Source organism: Corapipo altera, unplaced genomic scaffold (genome assembly GCF_003945725.1).
Source record: "Corapipo altera isolate COAL_440 unplaced genomic scaffold, ASM394572v1 78, whole genome shotgun sequence".
Classification (NCBI taxonomy): domain Eukaryota; kingdom Metazoa; phylum Chordata; class Aves; order Passeriformes; family Pipridae; genus Corapipo; species Corapipo altera.
Genome location: NW_020884904.1, coordinates 6,814,118 through 6,838,312, shown reverse-complemented (window position 1 = coordinate 6,838,312; position 24,195 = coordinate 6,814,118). Strand labels below are relative to the sequence as shown.

Here is a 24,195-nt window from a genome sequence, read left to right as displayed (position 1 = left end):
AGAGATAAACATCAGTGAAATTATTTTTTACCTATGACTTCAGCAGAGATCTGTGCCTGTCTGCCTTCAGTTGAGAGCAAGCCTTTTAACACAGTGCATGGCTAAACCTCCTTTCCATCAGCTCTCCAATTCCCAGACATTTAGCATCAGTTTCAAGACTAACAAGTAAAATGCAGTAGTACAGCACTTCCAAGAAGGAAAACTTGAATGAGTAACTACTGCAGGGACAGTCTAAGCTTTCTGATGTGGACTCCACACTGAAGTAAGCTTTATTCAGAGAAAGCCATTGAAAAAAAATAATTCCTAAAGGTAATGCTTCAAAGAAGCAAAATCAACATCACCAGTGTGCCTAGAGAAATGGAGATCTCTCTCAGGGGTGAATGCAGCTACAGCACCTGAGATATAACCCACGTGTTCACGCACTATTGGCACTCCACCTAGCTCCTCTTTCTGAAGTCCTCTTCATCTCTGGTCTCTACAGCTGACAGTGCAATAAGCATTTGGGCTGCATAGTAAGTAGCCATGATGATGAAGCGCGAGTAGGGCACGGGGAAGCAGAACTTGTTAAGTGCAATGGTTAGATCGGACACCATGAACAGCATCGCGCCGATGCAGGCAGAGAGCTTGGTCCATGTCCAGAGATCGTTGCACAGCTGCATGCCGGCCACCGCCCGCCAGCCCATGAAGGCAATCAAGGCGATGTAGACAGCTACCAGGTAGGTGAACGGGCCTGAGAGGTAGGAGTACAGGAAGGCATAACAGGAACCGGAAACCAGGCCCATCAACAAGCCGGCTTTGAGGTCCAAAGGCTTCATGCCAAAGGCTGAAGAGTACAGGATGTGTGTGATGGCAAACATCAGCAGACCTGGAAAGAGGCATTGACACAGATCATCAGTGATGGGTAGTCAAGAGGTGAAGAAAACATGTGGCTATATTGGATTTTAAATATACCACAACAAGCACAGGCTTAGATTTTCTTGCAGTGTTATAACCCTTAACACTATCAATGAAAACCATACTGACCACTTAAGCTATTTAAATAAAAAAATAGTTGCATGGGAGATCAGCCTTAACACCAAGCCCCCAGCCTAAGAAAAAGCCCCAGCACAGCTGCAGCCAAGTACAGGTCTGCTGTGACAAAAGCCTTTCTGCTGGGAGGCCAGGTGAACTAAGCTTCTGCAGAAGGAACTGAGCTTGTTCTTCAGGTGTTCCTCTTCCCCTGCTTTGGGCAGAAGGGTGGGAGCAAGGCAGACCAAAGATCACTCCCTCCAACTATCCAAAGTGTTTTGCTCATAGCTCACATGTGGAAAAGGAAGGCTGGAATCAGAGCAGTGTAGGAACAAAATATGACAAAAGTTACCAATCCCTCTGAACCCAGATACAAAGCCTGACCGTATTTAGCCACAAACCCAAAGGCACTCAGGGACTAAATCTGGCTTCTACTCCATCTCTGCCCATAGCTGAGAAAAGCCTAAGCTGGAAAGAAGCAGCTGGCATATTTCAGAGACTGCATTGATGTGATCTGCCAACAATTTTATGGCTATTTTCAAGATTCAGATGAACCTTAGAGGGAATCAATCAGTGAAAATAAAATGCCGGCTTCCCTTTGAAGTGCAACAGTCCTGAGAAACGCCAGATGTGGGTGTTGGAAGGTCCTGCCTACATGTTGTTATTCACTTGCCACTAATCCATTTGACAACAATATGTCCCAATGTGTTGGCACAGCTGCTGACTCCTAGCTGTCATGACAATTGTAGATAATGGGCTCCAAACTGAGTCCAGCTCCTTGGATCCTCTGGTTCCCAGGCCCACACATGATGCACTGCAGGCTGTCCCACTTTATCCTGGCAGGGTTACTAGTGGAGCTGGAAGTTTTTATGCAGCTTTAAAGCATGAAATAGAGAAAAGGATCTGGCAAGCCGAGTCCTCCAGCAGGACACTTGTTCACATTTAATGTGTGATGCCATGGTGTAAAGGGCAGTCACTAAAACTTGCTGCTGGCAGACATTGTTTCATCCTAATACTCTTGTGTTGAGGCAGTGCAAAGAAGAGGAAGTGTCTCCTTGCCTTTGGAGTAGACCAGATTGGACATTCACTGAAAGCTCAGCCATGGTGGGATGAGAAGGGAACCTACAGGAGGGAGGGGTTGGTGGGGATCTGATCTGCAGGATGAGGCTGGAGAACATGGACAGTGTGAAGGGGAAGGAAGAGAAGCACAAAGGAGGGCAACCAGAAGCTGATGTTTCACAGAGCTATTGCACATCATGGGCACAGCACTGAGGAAACTGAGAAGGGATTTAGGACGTGAGCTGTTTATAGTGTTATAGTGCAGGAAAGGTTAGAGCCCAGGGAGATGGTAAGAAGAAGAAGGATACATCCTCCTAGGAGTGATGAGTGTTTTTTCCTTCAGTGGCATTATACAGAGTATTCTGGGACAGGGAACTGAAGAATGTGTTGTCCTTCATGCAGGCATCTGGCAGCAAGGAGGAGAAGGAGGAGAGGACAGGCTACAGCAGCAAAACAGAGGCCTGGAAAGGCAGTAGGAGTTTTGTGATATGTAGTAAGGCTGGTCACAAACAAGGCAGTCAGGTCCTGGGTTTACTCGTTCAACACCCACAAATCAAGCCAGGAACTGGGGAAACCTGTGACGGCTGCACAGGGAGGGGGTGCATTTCTCTCGTATTTCTCAGCCTTTAGCTTGGTCCTCCCACATCAGGCAGATCAGCCCTTCTCTCTGTCCACTTCCTTGCCCCAGGTTTCCTCAGGCTGGCAAAAAGGCTTCTTTGCTAGTCCCTGTCTTCTTCACCAAATGCATAAATTGTTTCTAAGTACCTGCCATCTAAGGAGGTGGATAATAACATTGTAAAGTATCTTCTACATGCACTAAGACACTAGTCAGAAAATAGCACGTTATTAGTGGACTGAAGCAGCAAAAATGAAAAAAGTCAAGTGTGCCAGGAGTAGGTTCCCAGGCCCTCACTTCCCTATAAAGTAATGAACAAACGTCCTTTTATAAACTCGTTGTCTCAAAAGCTATTCAAATCAGCCCAGTTTCCAACCCTTTTCAGTCCAAAAGCTAGAGAAATTGAACAGAAAGTACATTTTTATCCAGTATTTCCTCTTACTCTTCTGAAACTTCAAATTCCCACAACTGATGATGTCAAAAGGTTAAATATTGTCAGTTGTTGGCAACAACAACCTGGTGAGTTTCAAACAAGAGAAAATAAATTTTGCGAGCAAGGTGAAGGATGAAATGGATCAGTGTGCTTTATCTGCTTACAGCTGAAATGCAAATATTAACACTTCATTGGAAGATAGTAGCTCAGTGGGCTGAGATTTTCAAAATGCTCCAGTAGAGCTTTTCCTCCTCCTTAAGAAGAAAAATGTGTCTAAAGCCACAAAGCAGAACTTATCAGTTGTGAGACTAGGGTTAATAATCCAATTTATTTGCAGATTAAAACAATCAACCAGATACTGAATTGCTGTGACTGGTTAACCCTTCCTCTAGCACTGTATTGGAGAGGGAACTTGGAGATATACCATCTATGCGGAATGGAGAAGCGCAGAACAGTCCGTATACAAAAATGGTCATGGGGAGAACTGGGCCTCAAATGTTTTCCAAGCCACAGCTCGAGAAGCAACTCCAGGAGGCAAAACAGACACACAACCAGTCGGGCTGAGGCAACCTGCTCTGAGCCTGAGGCAACCTGCTCCTAACTCCTGTTAGGAGGAGGCCTATCAGTGGGAATGTCAACACTCAGCACAGAGGGGATGGCACCCCAAGAGAAAGCTGAAACTCCTCAGCAACATGCCCAAGGTTCATCCAGATAGATCCAATCCTCAGGGCCTAATCTAAACCCTACCAAAATCAGTAAAAATTTTTACATGAACTTTTAATGAGATTGGGCTAAGCCCTTGGGAAGCAGGATTAAAACCAGATTCAGAGCATTGGGCCTTTCATATCTGGCACTGCACACTCTTTCCTCTCATAAAGAAAGAGCTTGTGGGAATCCCAGAATAAAACTAAATACTAACCTCATGAGAGAGGCAAAAAATAAGCCTTTGACTTTCAGAGCTGACAACAGCACAAGTCAGAAAAGTTGCCTAATCTCATCATATTTTCCAGTGGGACAGTCACAGCAGCCAGTTAATAGTGGATGTTATGTGAGATCCTTGTGCTGGTTAAATAAACTTCAGAAAGCCCACCAGTCAGTTTAGCAAAGGACTCAACTGCTGCTTATTTCTTGTGACAGTCCAAGGCCACGGAGAGTGTTGCTGCAGGCAGGTTCAATATGGTTTTAAATGATTAATCTAAATCATTATGTTCAGTCTGCAAACTAGCAAAATAAACCAAACTCATTTTGCTCTGAGATGTGGATCTTTCTGTAGAGAAGACACACCACTGTGGTAAGGTTTGTCCTTGACTGACCATCATTTACATGTCTTGCAAAACAGATATATCTTGTACAACAGGCTGCATGATTCACACTGAGGAACCTGCAAGTAGGACAAGATTTCTGATGCTTTCATTTCTAGCATCCACTTAAAAACCTCCCCCCGGCTATGGGCTTGTCTATCAAAACATAAAGCTCCTCTCCACTTGCTCTTCACTGAGGACTTTTGCACAGTATGTCCTATCCCTGATCCTTGTAACAAAGGGCTGACAGATCTCCCAGCAGAGAGGTAGGAGGTAGATACTTCCCATAGCTTCATGGGAGCTCAGGAGTACCATAAACATTTCCTTCTCTTCCCCAGGGATATTCTGGCATGCCACCTTCTCAGCTCCAGCCAGCCGAGATGCTGTGACACATGCCAGGAAACTAAACCTGACCCAGTTACCTCTCTAATCTCAAGAGAAGCTCAAGAGAAAGACCCATCCATGGTGTGACTCTTCTAACATGATGGATTTTAGTCAAGGAATGAGGGCTTCCCAGTGCACGGGGCTTAAGCTGTACGTGAATAAACAAAACATGTGCCCCAGCAACTCATTACTAAATAAAGAGGATAACAGCTGGACTGTGGCATCCCTTTAGGACTGACAACATACTCACCATGAATGAAGTAGCCCTGCTCCTGCCAGATGAGAAAGGCATCTCCCACTGCCGAGAATATGAGCCCCGCTAGGATGCGGCTGGCACTCCGGTGTGACACTAAGAAGTTAATTCCATGCGCCAGAAGGAAAACCCACAGGCAAAAGATAGGCAGACATTTAATGAGAGCACTGAACCAGGAGGGGCTGGAAGTTGGCAGCCAGAGGACAAAATAGACACAAGTGGCTTTAAAGAAGGGCACCAGTTTGGGACCTTCACTCTTCACCTAAAGAAAACAAACATTAAAAAAGATAAATTAATAGGATCATCAGAAGCATCAGTGGAATAAACTTCATAACAGAACTGCTTCCTTCCTTTTGAAAGCTAATCTTTCATGTATACTGTCAGCTAGCAGCATTTCTACCCTGAGAACTGCTGGTTGAACTTGACCACAATCCTCAGCCTGGACCTTTGTGATCGTCTCTGCTGAAAACACTTCTGGCTGTCAGGATGGGGTTTGGGTGGTGGATTTGGAGGAAGTTTTAGATACCTTTTCTCTTTATTTGGTTCTACTGAAAACATTCAGACCATCAGTCAAACTCCTCTGGTGCTCTTTGACACCTATGTTGTGTTTAGACTAATCCCTTTCATACACCTTTCCGGAGCTGTGAAAATACTCCACCCCCAGATATATCCCAGCAGCAAACAAACCAGAAAAAGTGCAAATCCTCCCTTCCATTTTCACAAATCCTCACACTTAGTCAGTAGCAAATCATCCTGAGGATACAACCTCTCTTCTAAGGCATTCTTTCTCCTGCCCTGTAGCCTCATGCCTGGAGCCTGCTGTTGGCACCACCACATGACTTCAAAACCCGTCACATCAGCCTTGCAGGTGAGGATGTCATTTCCTCAGCTGACTAATACCAACATCAACCACGTGTTGCTTTGTTCTAGCATTACAGTAATAATACAGAACCCATACTGCAGGAAATGTTTTGACTCAGGGCTCTGTTGTGTAAATACACAAAAATGTAGCATGAGCACTTAGCTACCCATAACAAAGCCACAGCAGGGGCAGGGCACAGAGCTACAGACTCTGTCTGCTCTTGACATACATTTAGCTGAGAACACTCTGTACAATGATAATATATGTATTGTGATCACCTGCCCTCCTGTTATAATTCTGCATTTCAGTGCAGGTGGGGAAAACTTCACACAAGAAACAAAGCTATGATTTTATTTTCTCCTGAAGAGCAGCTGAGGGCCAAAATAAGGATCAAAGGAAAGGGACTGCCTCCTGTGCCTGACTGAGCTATGTCCTGGGGTCTAACAGGAGGCCTGTTTCCTCCTGCACCTAAGGCAGTGCAACATCCAGAGCTCCTCTGCAAGCAGAGGTTTACTCTCAACCTTCCCATTTCTTTGGTCAAGCAAGTCTTAGTTGCTTAGTATCACAACAACTTCCCTCTACTCATGGCCAAAACACACAGAGGCCTCATGCACTGGAGGAGGACACGGGGGAAAATTTAGAGGCATCAAAGTTGATTTCACTCTGCAGAGTCCAACTGGTCTTTTTTTTTTCCAAATCACTTGGCCCTATTTCTGCTTCCTTGCATCATGGGACATTGCCATGACACAAAAACAGCATCCATCTTCCTTTGATGCTGTGTGCCTTGGTGCAGACACCTAGAACAGATGAAGACTGCACAGGAAATATTCTGTGCTTACAGCGCTCAGGTAATAAAGCCTAATCTCATAAAAATTCTAGAGCTTTTACAGACACAAGCAAATCGAATCAGGTGAAGCTGGAAGACAGAGGCAGAGGCAGTGGAGGGCATCTTCACATGCAGTATCTAAAAAGGGAATGCAATCTCAGAAGCAGTGAGGCTATAAATAAAGGGCATCCCAAGAAGACAGCGCCTTCAAAATTGTTCTCACATCTGATGGAAATTTCCCCAGCATATCAGCAGTTTCTTGGCAGTAAGGTATTTCATTATACATTATTCATAGGCTATTGCCAACACAATTTTTAAACACTCCATTAAACAACCAGGCTACACAATTCACTAACAAAAGGACATCAGCAAGCCGTTAACTTTCTTGTATTACATGGGGAGCCATTGTGAGTCCTCTACTTAGATTGTCTAAATTAATCACCATTTACTACTCCTTGTCTGTATTCCTTGGGAAAATTCTGGTAGCAAATAACAAATGAACTTAAAAGTTACAAAAGCCCATGTAGTCTCATAGTACTGGGGTTGCCTGGGAACTATCAAGTATCATAAGGGAAAGAGTGCAGCCAAGCTTCCCCCTCCTTCAGACCCAGCACCTTGCTTTCCTAAAGTGACACATCAGGCTCTGACTGTCCAAAGCCAGTGCCCAGCTCCAGCTCTGCTTCCTCCCGTTCTGACTCTCTTTTATTAAAATGTAGTTGATCACATTCATCCTCTCACAGTTGGAGGCAACAGATGACAGTGATTCTGGCAGGGTTTTCTCCTCTCCCCCGCAAGTCGTGGAGGATCCCCACCATGCCGTAATGAGCCTGAGATCTTCATCGTGGAAAACTAACAACCTCCAGAGCTACACAGTGCGAAAGAATTGGCAGCAGCAACAGCGCTCCAGGCTCCTGTAACAGTCTCAGCTATGGTAAGTAGTTTTGTACCTCTGAAGACAAAAGTTTATGCTGAAAGATATAGCTGAAGTTCAGGCTGTTTGCAACACATCACAGTGGCACTGTTAAAAGCGTACAGGAGAGTATTTGGGTTAATAAACACATGAAGTTTTATTTAATACCTCACATTAACAGAAAAACACCTGCTAGAAGCAGTTACCATTACAATCACAGCTTGCCCTCCCCTGTGTGCATGCATGATGAGACAGGTTTTAATTACACTTGTCATTTCCCCAGGAACCCTGCCTTAGTGAATGTAAGATATGCCCTTGTGCGGAATGATTATGTTTGATTAACTTAAAATTACCATTTCTTACTCTCTGAATGTGAATTTTGCAAGCTCAGCCAGCATTATTTTAAAATAATGATTTGTATTATTTCCATGCTAATAATAATTAAGGAATTTTTCATATATAAGGGGTCAGATTCCAGTCTCAGTTAAGCACTATTTAAACGATTTACAGCGTTACAGAGTCTCCACGTAAGAATGATCTCATATATCTAAAAGGGCTAGAGGCTTCTCATCACTGAATTGACACTATTTCTTTACATCTTTTCTACAAGTATACTTCAGATGAGGTATTTCCAACCACACCCTTGCCCACCACTGAATGCTGCAGCTCAGTGGAGCCCCTGTTACAGCTCTGACCAAAATGAGGGACAGCACTTGCTGAGACAGAGGTACCTGTGCAGCTGAGGGGTTGGCAGCACATCCCACTGGGATAGTGTGGCCCTGGAAATACTTGGGAGAAGTCCTTCAAGAACAACTGAGGCAGCCAGAGGGTGAGGCTGGGGATTACCCTCCATTTGGACATGTGGCTGAGCCTTGGAAAGGACAAGTCAAGGCTGGTATTGGGAAACCATGTACCAACATGACTGGAGGCTGTGGCTTGAGGAAAGCAAGGCATATAATCCATGACTGGACTTGCCTGTACCTCAGGGAAGGGAACATTATTTCTTGGTTGCATGGATAAATTGCATTAGAGATGGAATGTGAGATGGGGACATGCTATGGTATTGGAAAAGAAAGCACATGACAGAGGTGACAAAGTCCTTTATGGTAATGCATGTGATTGTCATGGCTTTCAGCTGGGTTTTGCCATTTTGTTATAAATTTATTGCATTTTCCCCCAATTCTTTTCTCCTTCCACCACTTATTTACTCCATACAGAAATGCAGTACAGAAAACATTTTAAATACAATAACAAGGCAGTATTTCCAAGTTTTGAATTTCTAAACTGACCATAATTTAGGGCATTTTCTCAGCTGCTACGACAATTAAGTTACCTAGAGTCTTGAGAAATTAGTTTAAACTACTGTAAAGCCAAAAAATTTACAGCTGGCTCCTCTACTCCAGAATAAGTCCCATCCACAGAGGAACAGCTACATTCATAAGACAGTGCCCTGATTTTCTTTAACATTTTGGAGCCAATTGTCTGTATCTGTTTCACAAGTGGAATGAAGAAAATCCAGCTGCCACAGGGAGGGCAGCTTCCCCCTGAGGTACAGAAGAACATCAGAAGTTTGTTCCACTGAAATGCTAAAGTCGGACGAAAAGTCCTTCCTAAAGTCCTAAGCCTTGCACTGGTCCCAGGAAACAACATGGAGTATCAATGCTCTTCTCTCCACAAAGTCTCCTAAATCAGCCTGCACAGAAAATATGTATACAGACAGCTGCTGTGCACCAACCTGCTGTGGGGATATGGCTCATACCCACTGGGCTGTAAAATGCTGCTTCCCAGGAAACGTACTTTAAATATAAGACACCAGCTATTCTACAGAGCAACACTTAAGCACAAAAAAAAAAGCACTGGCCAAAAAAAAGCTGGGTCATTGTCCTTCACCCATCCATCCCAGCAGCCTTGGCTGGCCAAGTACCATTTTGTGTATCGACGTCTGAGCTGCTTCTCCTGGCTTTTGGCATGGATCCTTGCCTTGGTTCTGCCCTATTGTGACAATAGCTCTTACCCCCAGTCGTGTGCTAATAAATATTTATTTGGCTTTGTTGCCATGTTTGCTGCCACTTCAAGCCCATGGCTCATGCTTCTCATTCCCCAGAATATGTGGCGCTCTGCAAAGCACTGACCATCCTCTGTGCAGTCTGAGTCACAGAGGGGGAGAGTTGCTTCAACCTGGGGATGGACCACAATTAGGATAAAGTACATGTATGTGCTACAGGTTCTCATCTACAGAGCAATGGGGAACCAACACAATTCACCATCGGACTAAGCCTACAGGAAGCCCACCTTCGTGCACAGATCCTAGCCAGGGGCAGCTGTTTTCCTCAGGAATTCAACAACCTACCACTTTTTGCTAAACCAAGGAGGAATGCAGCAGTGCTGGGCAATTCCTGGCCATTAACCCGTGTGAGTGGACTGCAAAGCTCCCATCCTCATCCTCCTGGGCTTGCTTCCACATTCCCACCTTTGCTGAGATGGTGCAACATCAAACCTTCTGAATGTGTACACTCTGATATAAAAGAGGGAATTTTTAGGCAGGGATCCAGATTGGGTAATAGTGAGGATTCAGCTGTTTGGTATCCAAATTCACCATTTACACCTTCCACACAAACCAAAGGCCCCAGTGGCCACTCTGGCTGCTCATATCTGCACCCCTCCTGGGCAGCTTGCAGAGATGAGCAAGCAGGAGACAGATGAGAGGTAAAGTGATCGGCCAGTCAGCGCTTTTTATTCCAGAGGGTTGCTGAAATATTAGAGCTGATTGGGACAGCCCTAACTGGTACTCACCTAACTGATGACTGTAAGTGAGCACAAAGCACTTCCAACCCTGCTTTCCTGCAGGAGCAAACATGCTCCTGGGGGATAACTGATTGCCTATCACCTTTTGTCACAGAAGGCATTGGCTCATACATGCCCCAAGTTGTTCCTGAATAAAATTCTAAGAAAAAATGCTTGTTATGGAGGGTAGTGGAGAGTTACTGAACCAGCCAGTCAACCTGTCTGAAATACTCTGTTGGTGCAATACACTTTTGCAATTAATAAGAGTGTTTATGTTTGTGTTGGAGATGCCATGGCCAGGCATCTGAGGCAGATGGCTCCTGAACAGGCTCCACATGCTGCAGGAAATTGAGGGTGATAGATAAACCCTCTTCTCCTCAAATGGAGCCAAGATCATAGAGGCTCCGTCTAAAATGGATTTGTAAAATAGCCAATAAGTCACTCAGAACATGGTACATGATTTGCCTTTAGGAGAATGTGTGTGCTGATGATCCTCTGTCTTCATCATGTTTATGTCATGCAGTGAGTTTCGCCAAGTCTTGCAGTGCCTTATTGCAGCTTCTGGCACTCCCCAGCACAACTCAGAGCCTCCATTTCTCTCACAAGGGTAATGCAGTGAAACTGAGCTTGTGCTCAGCTGTTCAGTCAGACCTGTTTACATGGAATCAAAAAATCATGATTTTGTCTGACAGGAGCCTCTGTTGTTCAGCACAAGCCAAAAGTAATGGGGCTCTGCCTGAATGCTTCCTGCCTGCAAAAGGACCATCCTCCCAGCTCAGACACGTGTGTCCAAGGCAGCTCTTCCACCCACAGGGTCTCTTCAGCTGCAAAATAGGGCTGGTGTGTTGGCTTCTGTCATCTCTCCCTCTACCCCAACAGCCTGGGTACTCTCTTTCTCCCCTCAGTTAAGCAAAGTAAGGTCCAGCTGTACTTCCATGCTTTGGTCCACAACAGACTAATACAGAGTTGAGAGAAATATTCAGCTTCTTTTTCTTAAGACCAAGATACGGCTTTTTGCCAGAAAAGTACGATTAAAAGGTTGGCACAGGCCCTCACAGTTCTTGGATGGTGAACTCAGCTATATTGCTGCACAAATTCTTGGCATCAGAACAGTCACCCTTTGGTGGAGGCACACGGGAGCTGGCCGTGGATGAGGATCAATCAAACTGGCATCTCTCAAGGGCTCCTGTGCATGGCTGGGCTGCTCCAATACACAGCTGCATGCAGAAACAAGACCCACAACAAAAATTTTGACTTCCAAGCCAAAATGCTCACAGTCACATCAACATTCAACCTGATCTCCAGATTAACCATAGGGGGGATGAAAACCTGTCAGCACCGACGTTAAAATCTTCCAGACGAGCGACTTCTCCCCAGATGCAGAAAGCAGGGAGGAAATTTGTAGCAGGAGTTTCCCCACAGATGCCTGGCAGCAGGGCAATGTTTGCCTGCACCAGCCTCTCCCAGGTGAAAGGGCAGGTCGAGTCCCTGCAGCGCGGGAGCCTGGGCACAGCGGGGGCACGGCACGGCCACCCAGCTGAGCGGCAGCAGGCGAGCGCCAAGAATGGGATGTTTTGTACCAAGACAGCTGGGGAGCACATGAGCAAGGCTCATCATGCCGTGGGAGTGCCAGTGACACGAGACTGCAGACCTTGCTTTTGAAACGGTCTCTCTCTTCATGTTTGCTTTCCAAGTGTAATTTCTCCACAACAAACTGCTATCTGTCCCTGTAGACACTCCTCAAGCAAAGTCTGTGCTACCCAACACTTTACCACAGCCATGCTGTGATCTGCCACAAAACTCTGTCATCTTTTCTCTGGGAGGAAATTTCTGAAGGGGATTGTCTAGGATAGGTTTTAGGGGAAAACAGAACTGAACACACTAAGTATGAAGGATAATTAAATAAAAGACTTAGGAACGTAAAAGAGAGAAAACTTAGACAGGTTTTGTGGCCTTCTCCAGAGGACAGTAAAATAACTGCAACCATGAATCCTTGTACAGGGGTCAGGGAGAGAGATGAACATTGACAGGCCAAGGGGGCAGGCAGCCTTCATTTTTGCCCCTTCCCAGATTAAGGCAGGAGAAGCCAAACTGGCACTCACATAGAAACAACAATGCATGTGTTAGCAAAGCTTCAATACAAAAATAACAGCAGTCCCCTCTTGTCTTCAGGTGCTTAATGAAGAAATTAAAACCTGCTGGGTGCTGAGCAGTCACACTGACTGTGCTCACGGGGCTGCTGACAAGGCCAGTTTGGCTCAGCAGCCAATGTTACCTGGGTGCTCTCGGACATTGCAGCTCTCTGCTGCTACACCTGCAAGTTAAAAAACATGCATCTGTAGACACCTGGGATGTGTCAGAAAAAAGTCACAAAAGGGAAACTGGAGTCTCACCTTCAAAAGACCCCTTCCAGGAGGCTTTAGAAATGTGAGGGAACAGTCCCTTAACAACTTAGATACAGGCAGTTCTGGAGCCAAGGAAATCGCTCCACGCATCAGGGCACTGTCTGTGCCACCTATTGCAACAGGAGCTCACTCCTGCTTCTTGCCTTTTATACCACCTATTGCAACAGGAGCTCACTCCTGCTTCTTGCCTTTTATACCATGATGTTGCCCAAAGCTATCTTGACACACTGGACCGTTGTGTTCCCTCCAGCAGTTAAGGAAGTTACAGTATCCATAAAGGGTATATCCTGTACCAGATAAAAGAAGAAATCTAGTTAGCTTGGCTAACAAGCTGTGCAACAGTGTCCCTGGGACCTTCCTGCATTACACAGGACCTACTGCTATTGGGCCAAGCAAAGTGAGATACCACTACACCCACCAGTATCTTATAAAGGCACTGTGGTATCTGCCCTTCACTTTCTAGGATCACAGGGAAGCTTTCAAGGTGGTAAAGCCTTTCTTTAGCAGATGTTAACTCATAAAAATCAAATTACAAATACATTTCACCCTGAACTGAATACTCAGCTTGTATGCATGTGGTTTTGCTAGGGCTTGTTTTCCGGGGGGGTAGTTTTGCTTTTTTCCATTACCGATCATCTGTCCTGTCTACTGGATTAGCACAGGGCCACAAGCAGGGCTATTTTAAAAACCTTTTCCTAACCTGCGGTTGTAATGATTGACTCCAGATCTGTAGCAATCCTATAGCTGTCAGCAGTTTAGGAGATTGCCTTCTGAGTATGGTCAAGGACTAACAATATTAAACTAGTCAAGAATTCAAATGTCTCTGCAGGGTTGTAGGGGCTGTCACACACTGATGCTTTCAGGGTAGTTCATTGGCTCTCAAAAATGAAAGCAAAAATATAGTATTTGCCTGCCAGCATCTTAGAGCAAAGATTGTTTTTACCTCCTGGGATTCCGGATCTTCCTTTTTGTGTAGCAGAAAGTAAACCTCCCTGAATGCTTCCTTTTCTGTAACACTCACAAAAGAACCCCTTGCAGATGTTTAAAAACATGAACCACAATGGATCTGTCTTTTCATTTTGTTCATCAGAGCTGCAGTGCTGCCACAGCAAGGGCTCGTACTCTTCCTCAGTGAGGTCAGGTGGGGCTGTATCCTTACTGCTACCCTGGACATCAGGAGGATGCTGTGAAGCCACAGTGAGCTTCACAAGCCAGCCAGCCAGCACCCTGAAATGCACAGTTGATACCTGTCCCAGGCAATTCCTCCCAGGATGGGAAGGGGCAGCTATTTGGTTTGTCACACTAAAATCCAGATAAAAAATTTCTACTGCTTATGGAAGAGTTGCCTCAACTTATTTCTGAGGATGGCTTCCAGACTACAATCATTTGTTCTCAGGAGACTTTTCATTGTTTATATAACACTCTTCTGTGAAAGACAGTGCAGACTTCCATTATCCAGGAAGAAGCAGGGTTAGGTAAGCCAAACACATTAGCTATGGGGCACAGGACCACATCAAAAAGTGACACCCTCTTGCAAGGCCCTTTGCTACAGACAAGTGCCACACACTGACACCTGTCCCACAAGCTGTGTGGCAAGACTGGGGCCTCTCTCCAGTCTCTGGTACAGACCCAAAATAAAATACCCCAGGGAGAACTGTCAGTTCTTTCCTTGTCAGCACCAGCGGCAGGCTGAGTCTCTAGTTAATAGCTGTGAGGAGTCTGCACACACAGTGTTTTGTCCCCAGGGCTGAAATCCATCTTTTGCCTGCACTCTCCCATTTCCAGCCTTATTTGCACCCCACAACCCACTGCAACCACGGGGCTGAGCCAACTGTATTGGTTCCCCATTGTACTTGTTGGAGGGCCCCAGCCACTCTGTCATTTTGCTGCAGCACAGGGAATGTGTGGAAGAATGTGTACTCAGGGAAAATGGGCACTTGGCAAAGCTCTACCCTGCCCCATGCTACTTTGCCATCAGGGATTGGTATTTGGGAGGGAAGGGAGACCCTTCCATCCTGAAGCAATCTCTTCAGCAGAGAAGACCTCATTTTACCTACAAGCTATGGGGAATAACATGGGTCTAAATAAGAACATTGCAGGCATTGCTGCTGTCACAGCCCTTTAAAGGAACAGCTAAAGAGCCAGTAGTGCAGCAGAGAAGGCAGGTAGCACATGACAGGCTGTACCAGCCCCAGCAGCCATTGCCAAAGACCTGACAAGGGTGAAACTGCCTCCAGCATTTAAAAGGCACTTTTTCAGCTCACTTTTCTGGCTCACAGCAACAGATTGCTGCATACCTGGCAGAGGTGAGGTTTTTGCAAAAGGAACAAGAAGGAAGAACTGAGGCAAGACGGGAAGGAAGAACTGCTAGTGGATGGGAAAGCTGGCAGCTCTGCACAAGAGACTTACACTGTACAAATCCTCACAAGGGGTGGCAATAATACTGGCAAAAGCAAGTCGGGTGAAATGCAGGAGAGGCAGCTCAGACTGCCTTCTGCCTAATGGGAAGCTGAACGAAAAGCTCTTCTCTACCTGTGTATCATGTCCTGCAGGCCGAAAGCTTGTGAATCACTGATGCTAAAGAAAATCAGACAGGAAAATAGCAATATACCCCAATAAGGATGTGTATTTAGAGAGGTGCCTTACAAAAAAGCAGCAGCCCTCCTCATGTTATCACAGGATCAATATGCTTAAGAGACAGGAGGGTGTAAGTTCAAAGGATGACAACAGAGTCGCAGATTTGATTCCCAATATCTATTCTTGTGTCAAGATGTCAAGACCTGAACAAGTCAGTATCAGACACAACTTACATGAAGGTCAATTGGACCTTCCCAGCCAATCTCAACAGATGTGGGGTGGGCAGGTGCAAACACTAACCCATGCACTCCCAGGATTCAAACTAATATATCAAGGTTTTCACTTGCAAACCCTCTGCTGTAATCAGGCTGCATACAAAAATGCAGACCACACTCACAAATAAATGTGCAGCTGCTTACCAATGTTACACCCTTTATATTGGAGGTGCAAGTCCACAGATGCAACCAAGACAAGTGGAATTTTCATAAACATCAATTCAGTGATAACATTGTCATCACATTCCTTTTGTATCAGGGTTGCAGGGAAAAGCCATAAAACTTGTTTAGTTCCTCTTGCAATGGAACACATCAGCACTGTATTCATGCTGTGACAAAACCAAAAGATACAAGCAAATAGGGGTACAGTAGCCAAACCAGGGTGTCAGCCCAGTTCTGCTGAAGCCATGGGAGACATGTAAGTCTGAGGATCTGCCTGGTGTGTCTAGTATGTGCTGAAAAATGAGCAGCTGGCTTAATGTCAAACTTCCTTCAATCTCAAGCAATGATTCAATCAGAGGCTACTTGCAACTAGCAGAAATGCACTCATTTTGATACATAATAGGAAATTTGATGCCTGATGCCAACTGCTGCCATATCTGTCTCCAAAGCTGGTCTCTGGTGAGGAGCAAAAAATGAAACTTCATCATTCATTCAAACTTGATCGAAGTCCCAAAACCAGTTCAGTAACACGACTTGTCTCATCTTCCCTCAGCTTAGGAAAGAGCATGTCTTACGGTAATCTACAGGAATTAGTTTTTGGGAGAAGACTAGCCTGCTGGTAGAAACAGGACATTTCCACAGGATCACAGCAAGGTGAATCAAAACAGCCACTATCCTCATTAACAGGCAGATTTGCAACACAAGAGTCAGCCTGCAACATTAACCTAACACAAGAAGAGGCATAAGTTGCACTTAGCCAGAGTAAAACTGCACCTGTGCAACTCTTAAGTCAGAGCTGTGGTGTGAGCCCCCAGGCTCTGTGGGTATCTGAAATCCTTCCCACCCCAGCATGTTTGAAATCTTCAGGAAAGCTCTTGCTCAGCTCATCTACTGCCTTTCAGCTCTGGTGATGTGTGAACTCCTAGATACAGTTTTCTGCACCATGTCACCTGGATACATTTAGCACTACATGGAGGGATGCTCTAGACTGACACACTTGTCAGACAGAAACCTGCGTTAGCTTAAATTCTATTTAGATTATGGCAGTATAAAAAAATGGACATAGGAAGGGCACAAGCGGGCTATAAGAAGCAATTACCCATCACCATTCTGGGCATGTTGCAGTAAGCAAAACCTACATCTCTATTGTAATGACAAATCTATTGGTGATTGTGTGACATGAAGGGCAGTAGAAAAATTAAGTGTTAATATAATAGCCACTTGGGCCTCCAGGAGGGAAGGGAGTTATATAACTAATAATCTTGTTGCTGTTCAAGCGCTTCCACACACTAGCAGAAGATGGGTTCCAGATGCCATCTTTTTATGAGTCTAATTTCATTGGGGTTATTATTTCCTGAGTACTATGAAGTTATCCACAGAGAAGATAACTTTGGCTCTTCTGTCGCACACAGCATATTTTGGATATAGATATTTGAACGGGAAAAGAGAATGGAAGAAATGCATCTCTATCCTTTCAGAGGAATTCTGAGTAAGTACAGACTTCTGAACTGGACCCATAATCTTAATGCACAAAGCACACTTTGAACAACAGACGTGTGTGACTCGAGTGATACACTGGAGTTAATGAAGCCTTTAATCTACAGCACTGCCTGCAGCAGTGATTGGCACTAACTGCTTACTGTGACCTCCCTGGGACTGGGAAGAGCATGAGAGAAGCTGCACTTTCCAGCCTTGATAGCCCACCCTCTCATAGCAACAGCTACAGGAAAGAATGTCAATGTCATAGCAAGAATGCACAAGTTCAGTCTGAAAAAATAAATTGTGGCATGTAACTCTGGGCTCTAGCTGGCATAAATCAGCACAGCTTTTTGCCCAGTAGGCCCAAAGCTTTAGGCTTCTCCCAAAAGGTGGGACTGACATAAATGTTACTAAGATCCCGCTAAGCTTTCCTAAGGTGATGATTCCCTCCCTTTCTTCAGTGAGCTCAGGTGTTTAGAAATCTTTTCTATCATTCATTACATTCACTTGGATTTTATACAAGTGCCATATTTCCATAATTGTCTATACAGTATATAAATGTGCATGTTTACAAGCCTCCTGCATAATAAAATCCCAATGTATGATGTATTTAAGTAATGGGGAAATTACAATGAAAACATTGTATATAAACAAAGAGAACAAGTAAAATTAACTCTCTACTATAAGAATTACTTCTAACTTAGATGGTTGCTAACACTTCATTCATTAATGCAGAAATAATACATTCTCTCCTTAAGAACAAAGGCTGAGATAGCTCCAAGTGTGAACTGGCTTTCTTGTTTTCAGCAGCGGTTTGAGAATTATAGAGCACACTTTCTAATAATAAACCTTTAAAACTATGCTTAGACCTACTACTTAAACCTACTACTGCTACAATTGCCCATAGTGCAGAGTCTCTAAGCAATGTGATTTACAACAGATTTCTACACTCATCTGGATCAGTGTGGTTTGGCCCCTGTTCAGAAACTGAAATCATACCCACCCAGTTCTCCAGCCCTATTCCATATTTCTTAATGGTGAGTACCTTTCCAGACTGTATCTTTCAGGTTTTTTGCCCAGTTTTTGCAAATGACCTTCATCGCAGTGACATCCTGTGTCTACTCAGAGGGCTGACAAAGGCTGTTCTCAGGATGGTGCTGCTGCTTCCCACCTAAGGGGGACAGGGCCGAAGGCTCATCTTCCTTTGTGCAGCCAAAAAACCGTATTTTTCCCCAACCCAGCTATTCCTGTTTAAAAATGCAAATACATCAAAGGACAAAAAAGGAAGGGATGGGGATCGTTAAGGTATGGGTTCTGAGCAAAAATCTGTCCCAAACAGTATTTCACCTCCCTCCTACACACAGGACTGTGCTAGGTCCAGTAAAAGTCAGATGCAGAGGGGATGGTGTAGGACAAGTGCCCACAGTTCATCTTGCTCTAAAAGACACACCAATATCATGTATAATTGCCCCCCCAAGAGACCTACCCTCAACCAATTAATATGTAAATTTGCCATGCCCTGTTTTCCTCAAGGTGACAATGAAGCCCTATACTAAGTTTAGCCTTAACTTTAGGGGGAAAATAGGGTCCCTTTGAGCAAGAAACATTATGTAAATGTCAGAACGACTGCATGTCTCCAGGGTCATCTCCTGCACACTTGCAGCTCCTGCAATCATGATGCCTGCGGGGCAGAAAGGTCCTTAAGGCAAGCGCTATCTTCTACAAGCTCATGCTAAAAACTGCTTAGCCAACAGAAGAGGGGGGGAACTGGACAAAAATCACTAACTAATGCTCTTTTATTAAGATGGGACCACTGTTGACTGAACAAGAATGGAATTAAACCTCGCATATCCGTGAAGCAAATGTGCCATTTATCAATACTGAGCTCCAACTGCAGGCTCTCAGCCCACATGGCTTTATGCAGAAAAAACAGCTCTTAATCAGAGCAGTATCAAGAACAATAATTTTTAAGCAGGATGCTCCTGCTTGCCTAGCAGAGTGAGCAGTGAAAGCTTCCCTCCAAGGTGACTTCCAACCAGAGTGAGCATCACTCACCAGCTGGAACAGGACTGGCAGATAAATGCATCTTCCCTGCCACAGCCCAGCACCATGCAAGTCTAGACTCTGGCCTCAGCAAGACTCCGGAGCTTTATTCTAACTGAGGACCCGGCACAATATGTTAAAAGGTATTTTGGCACCAGACTTGTGTATTTGTGTGCACGCTCTACCCTCAGCACATCTGAATTGTGCAGCATCAGAGACAACAGCTTGGCTAGCTCTGCACGATGCCATGGTCTCCCCCTGTGCACAGGGCAGACATGCCAAACCCTCCAGGCAATGATGAACACCTGGCAGCCGGCACAAACAAGCAGTCCTAGCTGTGATCTCTCCCCAGGTGCCTCTCCATGGACTGTGCCTCCTTGCAGGTTTCTTCCAGCTATCAGTTGTACAGCAGATTTGGAACTCAGGGCTTTCGCCTCTTTTTACAAGAGTGTCCTAAAGAAGGAAAGAGGAGGAGATGCAGGAGAGCAGGTTGTGTGCAAGCAGTCAGGGTCATCTGCTGCAGAACTGTACTAAGGCCATCGCTTTGAGAATGGGAATAAAAATCCAGTCACTCACAGATGTGCTCTTCTAGTGTCCTTCTCATAGAGGCTGATGCTGCAGTGTGCTGGGAGAGGACATATGCTATAGACAAATCAATTCCTATGGCTAATTTGATTATGCCTCAGGTGCTGCCCCTCCAGAGTCTCCCCATCATGTGTCATGGCAGTGACAGTCATGCTGGCTCCAAACACCTGGTCCAACTATGCAGCAAAGGCAGTGCAGTACAGAGAGAAGGCCTGGGCCCAAGGCTATAGCCCCTAGCCGTGGCCAGACCAGTTGCCACTGCTCTTCCCTCCAGCAAGCGACTTGTCACAGGGAGCCCACTTGCTGTACAGCCACCCTGCTTCTCACCCCCTCAGCTGGCAGCTGTGCAAGGACTGCACCACACTCCAAGGCAGCACAGGCTGCTGCTTGACACCAATTCAGCCCCTGCCCTTTGCGGGACAGCCAACACAGAAAGCACAGTGCACTCCTTCAGAGGAACAGCAATGTGACAGCCCACTGAAGGGGATGTGCAAAGAACTGCTCCTTAGCAGACTGAAGGCTTGCAGATCTCTTGTTTTGTGAGCCCTGTGGAGGATCAGACACCCTTCCCTCTCACCTCTACAGCCATGGTAAACAGCTGCAGCTCTGGTCACAGCTCCCGGTCTCACCATCCCTCCAGCTCTTCACAGCTTCACACCTGTGTTAGTTGCCTTTGGTGAAGCAAATTGTTCATATGTCAGGGATGAAGCCAGAGCAACAATGTTCTTAGTTACACATCAAAAGGGCAAGTGAAGATAGCGGGGCTTTTTTAAATTTTCCTTCCCAAGTTACCTTCCTAAACTGCAGGCAAAGCCTTCGGATCTGAACTATGTACACACTTCCCAACACATACTCATGCCTTAGTCATTTGCCTCCTCTCAAAGCTCTGTTGGAATACACTCTGCAAGACCACTCTGATGCACCAGGTTAACAGCCAAGTACGGCCTCCTGCAAACAGTGAAACAAATTCTGCCAGTTTTTGAGCCATTCCAGTATTGTACCAGCACAAGATTTTACTTCCAAGGTACACATACACAATTCATTGTAACCAAAAGCATTACTGAAGTACAAATTTAGCTTATGGCACAGAAGCACAGATACCAAATCTCTTTAGCTGTTTTCAAAAATCACGAAAAAAAAATTGGCACTACAATGGTATAATTTCCAAGCTACTTCCCTCTGTCTTTAGAGATAAAAGTCATCCCCAGGCTGCTGATGAACTTAGCAGGTACATGTTAATAACTGGGGGAACATTCATCTGAAGTATCAGACAATACAGGCTGCTCTGCAGAACTGGCAAAGCAATTTAAAAGTTTTGAACCCCGGCTCTGTGAGTTAAGAACAGGGAAAGGACAAAATTTCTACCTGCAAGAGAACATGCAATGGCCTGGCCGTTGACCAAAATATTTCAAAACAGGATAATAATGGATAGACAGGGAACCAGGATACCAGCAGTAGGTGTTCAGTGCTGCAGCGAAGCACCAGGCAACTTTCCCACCAACAGTTCGCTATTCTTACCGCATGTGTTAGTCTGCTGGGCTATTCCAACAAATGCCTTGCTTTCTAGAAAGAGGAACATGCAAAGCAGCATGTCTAACAGTGCAGCTTCTCTGCTGTTCTGGCTGTTCTTTTAGCATTGAAACAGCCCCGGTTCCCTTGCAGGGCCAGGACCTGGTATTGCTGGCACAAGCCACGACTACTTCAGTTACTGGCTTTGCTCCATCAATCCAGCTGTGCTGCTGCACACATCACCAACTTCCAGGACAGCAGTGAGGTGCTACCTTATTGCTGGTTACGTTAATTAAGCATTGTGACTCCCCTATGAAACAGGCAGGTGACACCATCCCTGTCTCATGTGGTGGAAGTGCCAGACTGGCTTGCAAAGCCAGAGGTCTCAGCGGGAAGTCATCCAGCCTGTGGTAAGGTCTGCCCGACACGGTGGTCAACAGGAGCCTCAGCCCAAGCCATCATCTGGACAGCAAAGCCATCTCCGGATGGTGAGGCGGAGACGCCTGCTAGAGCAAGGGAGGCCGCGGGAGCTGGAGGATGCTCCCGGGCGCTACCGCGGCGCAAGCCCGGGGCAAGCTGGGGCAGCGCCGCTCTGAACAGATGCAGTCCACATAGAGCAGATACATCACAGATGTTTATAAAAACGTAAGTGACAAGAGGAGGAAGCGAGGGAGAGCTGCCCGTGCAGGCGCACCGCTGGAGCAACAGCTGCCGGGGGGGGCCGGGGTGAGGACCGGGCAAGGGGGGACGGGGGGGTCGCGGGCGATGGTCGCACTCGCGGCGGCGGGAGCGGAGCGGAGCAGATCTGAGCACCCACCGCCCTCGGGGGCAGCGCCTCGGGGAGCAGGTGGGAGGGCAGCACCGGCGAGGAGGGAGGACATCGATTCTCGGGAGGGTGCCCGTGGGAAGGGGCGCGGGTCCCGCTCCCCCCGCCCGCCGCGCGGCCCGCACTCACCACGGTGACGGGGGACACCATGTCGGCGGTGGGGCGCGAGCGGCTGCTGCTATTGTCGCTGCTGCTATTGTCGCTGCTGCTATTGTCGCTGCTGCTGCTGCTGCTGCTATTGTCGCTGCTGCTATTGTCGCTGCTGCTATTGTCGCTGCTGCTATTGTCGCTGCTGCTGCTGCTGCTGCTGCTGCTGCTGCTGCTGCTGCTGCTGCTGCTGCTGCTGCTGCTGCTGCTGCTGCTGCTGCGGCCACTGCCGTGGCCGCTGCCCGCCCTGCCGGCTGCCCTGCCTGCCTGCCGGGGCGCTTTTTTAGGCAGCGCTGACGTCACTGGAGCGGGGCCCCCGCGGCGAATGCGCTGCGGGGAGCGGGAGGAGGCGGCCCCGGGCCCGCCCCGGGCGGGTGGAGAGGGGCGGGCGGGCAGTGGGGACCGGGGCCGCTGCCGGGCGGGAGCGCTCGGCCTCGCTCGGCCCCGGCAGCGGCGGCGCCAGCGTCGCCTCCGCCTCCTGGCGATGTGCCCGCCAGGCAGGCGGCAGCGATCGGGCCGTGCCTTCCCCGGGTAGCGCCGAGCCTCGGGAGCCCCGGTGGCGGCGTGTTGCGGTCCCCGGGAGCGGTACGGGGGGTCCCTCCCGAGAGCGGCCGCCTCCGCAACCCCTGCCTGGACAGGGCGCGATGCCCGAGGGCAGCGGAGGCCCCTTCTCCAGCGCGGGTTCCCCGGCGGCCGAGGAGTGCCAGGGTCGGGACAGCGCCCGCCTCCCGGGACCGCCCCGCCGGGCACTCGGGGCGGGACCGTGTCCTGTGCTCCGTGCCCTTTGCTCCTTCGCCGAGCACCGCTGGTGCCAGTGCCGGTGCCAGTGCCGATGCCGGCAGTACCAGGCGCTGGACCAGAGGCAGCGCACCTTACATCACTCGCTCTCTTCCAAGTGCCTCTCGTCTCAGCTCCCCGCTCCGCACACCTGGTCTCTTGCCCCCCTGTGCCGCACACTCGAGCCCCGGTCTCTCTCCTCACTTCCCTTCCTGCGGCTTCCCGCCTGCCGCTCCTGCTCCTGCCCTTCCTTTCACATCCTTGTTTCTTACATGGACCCCTCTGGCCCTCCACCCTTTCTGCTCCACCTTGACTCTTTACCACCCCTCGTTGCCCCATTTTTTTCCTTTCCAGGGGCTTCTTTCGGTTCACAATTGCCCCCTTAACACTTTCCATCATCTGACTATCTTAAGACCCACAGGTCCTTGACAAACCCTCTCTCTGAGGAGCTGGCCATGTTTCCCAGCCTTGTCCCTGCTCCCATTGACTGGTAATGGACCTTGTGTCCCCCCAGGAATGGGTCCCTCCCAGTTCACATCCCCATCCTCCTGCCAAGGTCACCCAGAGACTTTGAAAATGTTGGTGTTGGCACAAAGACAAGGCGAGGAACATTTAACGTGGGATACAAGACAGTGGGACGCAGCAGCTCAGACTTTAATTAAAGTGACCCTGGGACTACCTTCAGTCTGTTTTTACTTGGAGATTAATATTTAAGGATTCAGGAAGCCACTTCACGTGCAATACGATCTTGCTCAAAAGTTTCACTTTATGACAAAACCAACAGGTACTTAAATAGCAGATGAATAAGTAGTTTGCTACTTGCAGCCTGAGCAAAAGTCGTGCTCAGCATTTATCATGTTGAGGGAACATTTTCTTCTACAAAATAATTAAAAAAAACCCCTGTGCAATTCTTCTGCAGTCTGTGTGCAATAGATTGGTATCATGTTTCTGAGGACGAAATGTATACAAACATC

The 24,195-nt window shown here is 47.1% G+C and overlaps 1 protein-coding gene across 2 annotated transcripts; it reads right to left on the bottom strand.

The window, feature by feature from the left end:
* Positions 1-232: 232 nt before the first annotated feature.
* Positions 233-22,638, bottom strand: TMEM86A (transmembrane protein 86A). Of its 2 annotated transcripts, none has more exons than XM_027651022.1 (4): positions 22,565-22,638; positions 22,427-22,516; positions 5,052-5,316; positions 233-865 (listed from the first exon to the last, which is right to left on the bottom strand). In XM_027651022.1, the coding sequence occupies exons 2-4, from the start codon at positions 22,445-22,447 to the stop codon at positions 438-440; spliced, it is 714 nt and encodes a 237-aa protein (XP_027506823.1). In that variant the 5' UTR covers positions 22,448-22,516; positions 22,565-22,638; the 3' UTR covers positions 233-437. The 2 variants fall into 2 exon arrangements, with proteins under 2 accessions (XP_027506823.1, XP_027506824.1); XM_027651023.1 differs by having other exon boundaries at positions 22,550-22,628.
* Positions 22,639-24,195: the final 1,557 nt, after the last annotated feature.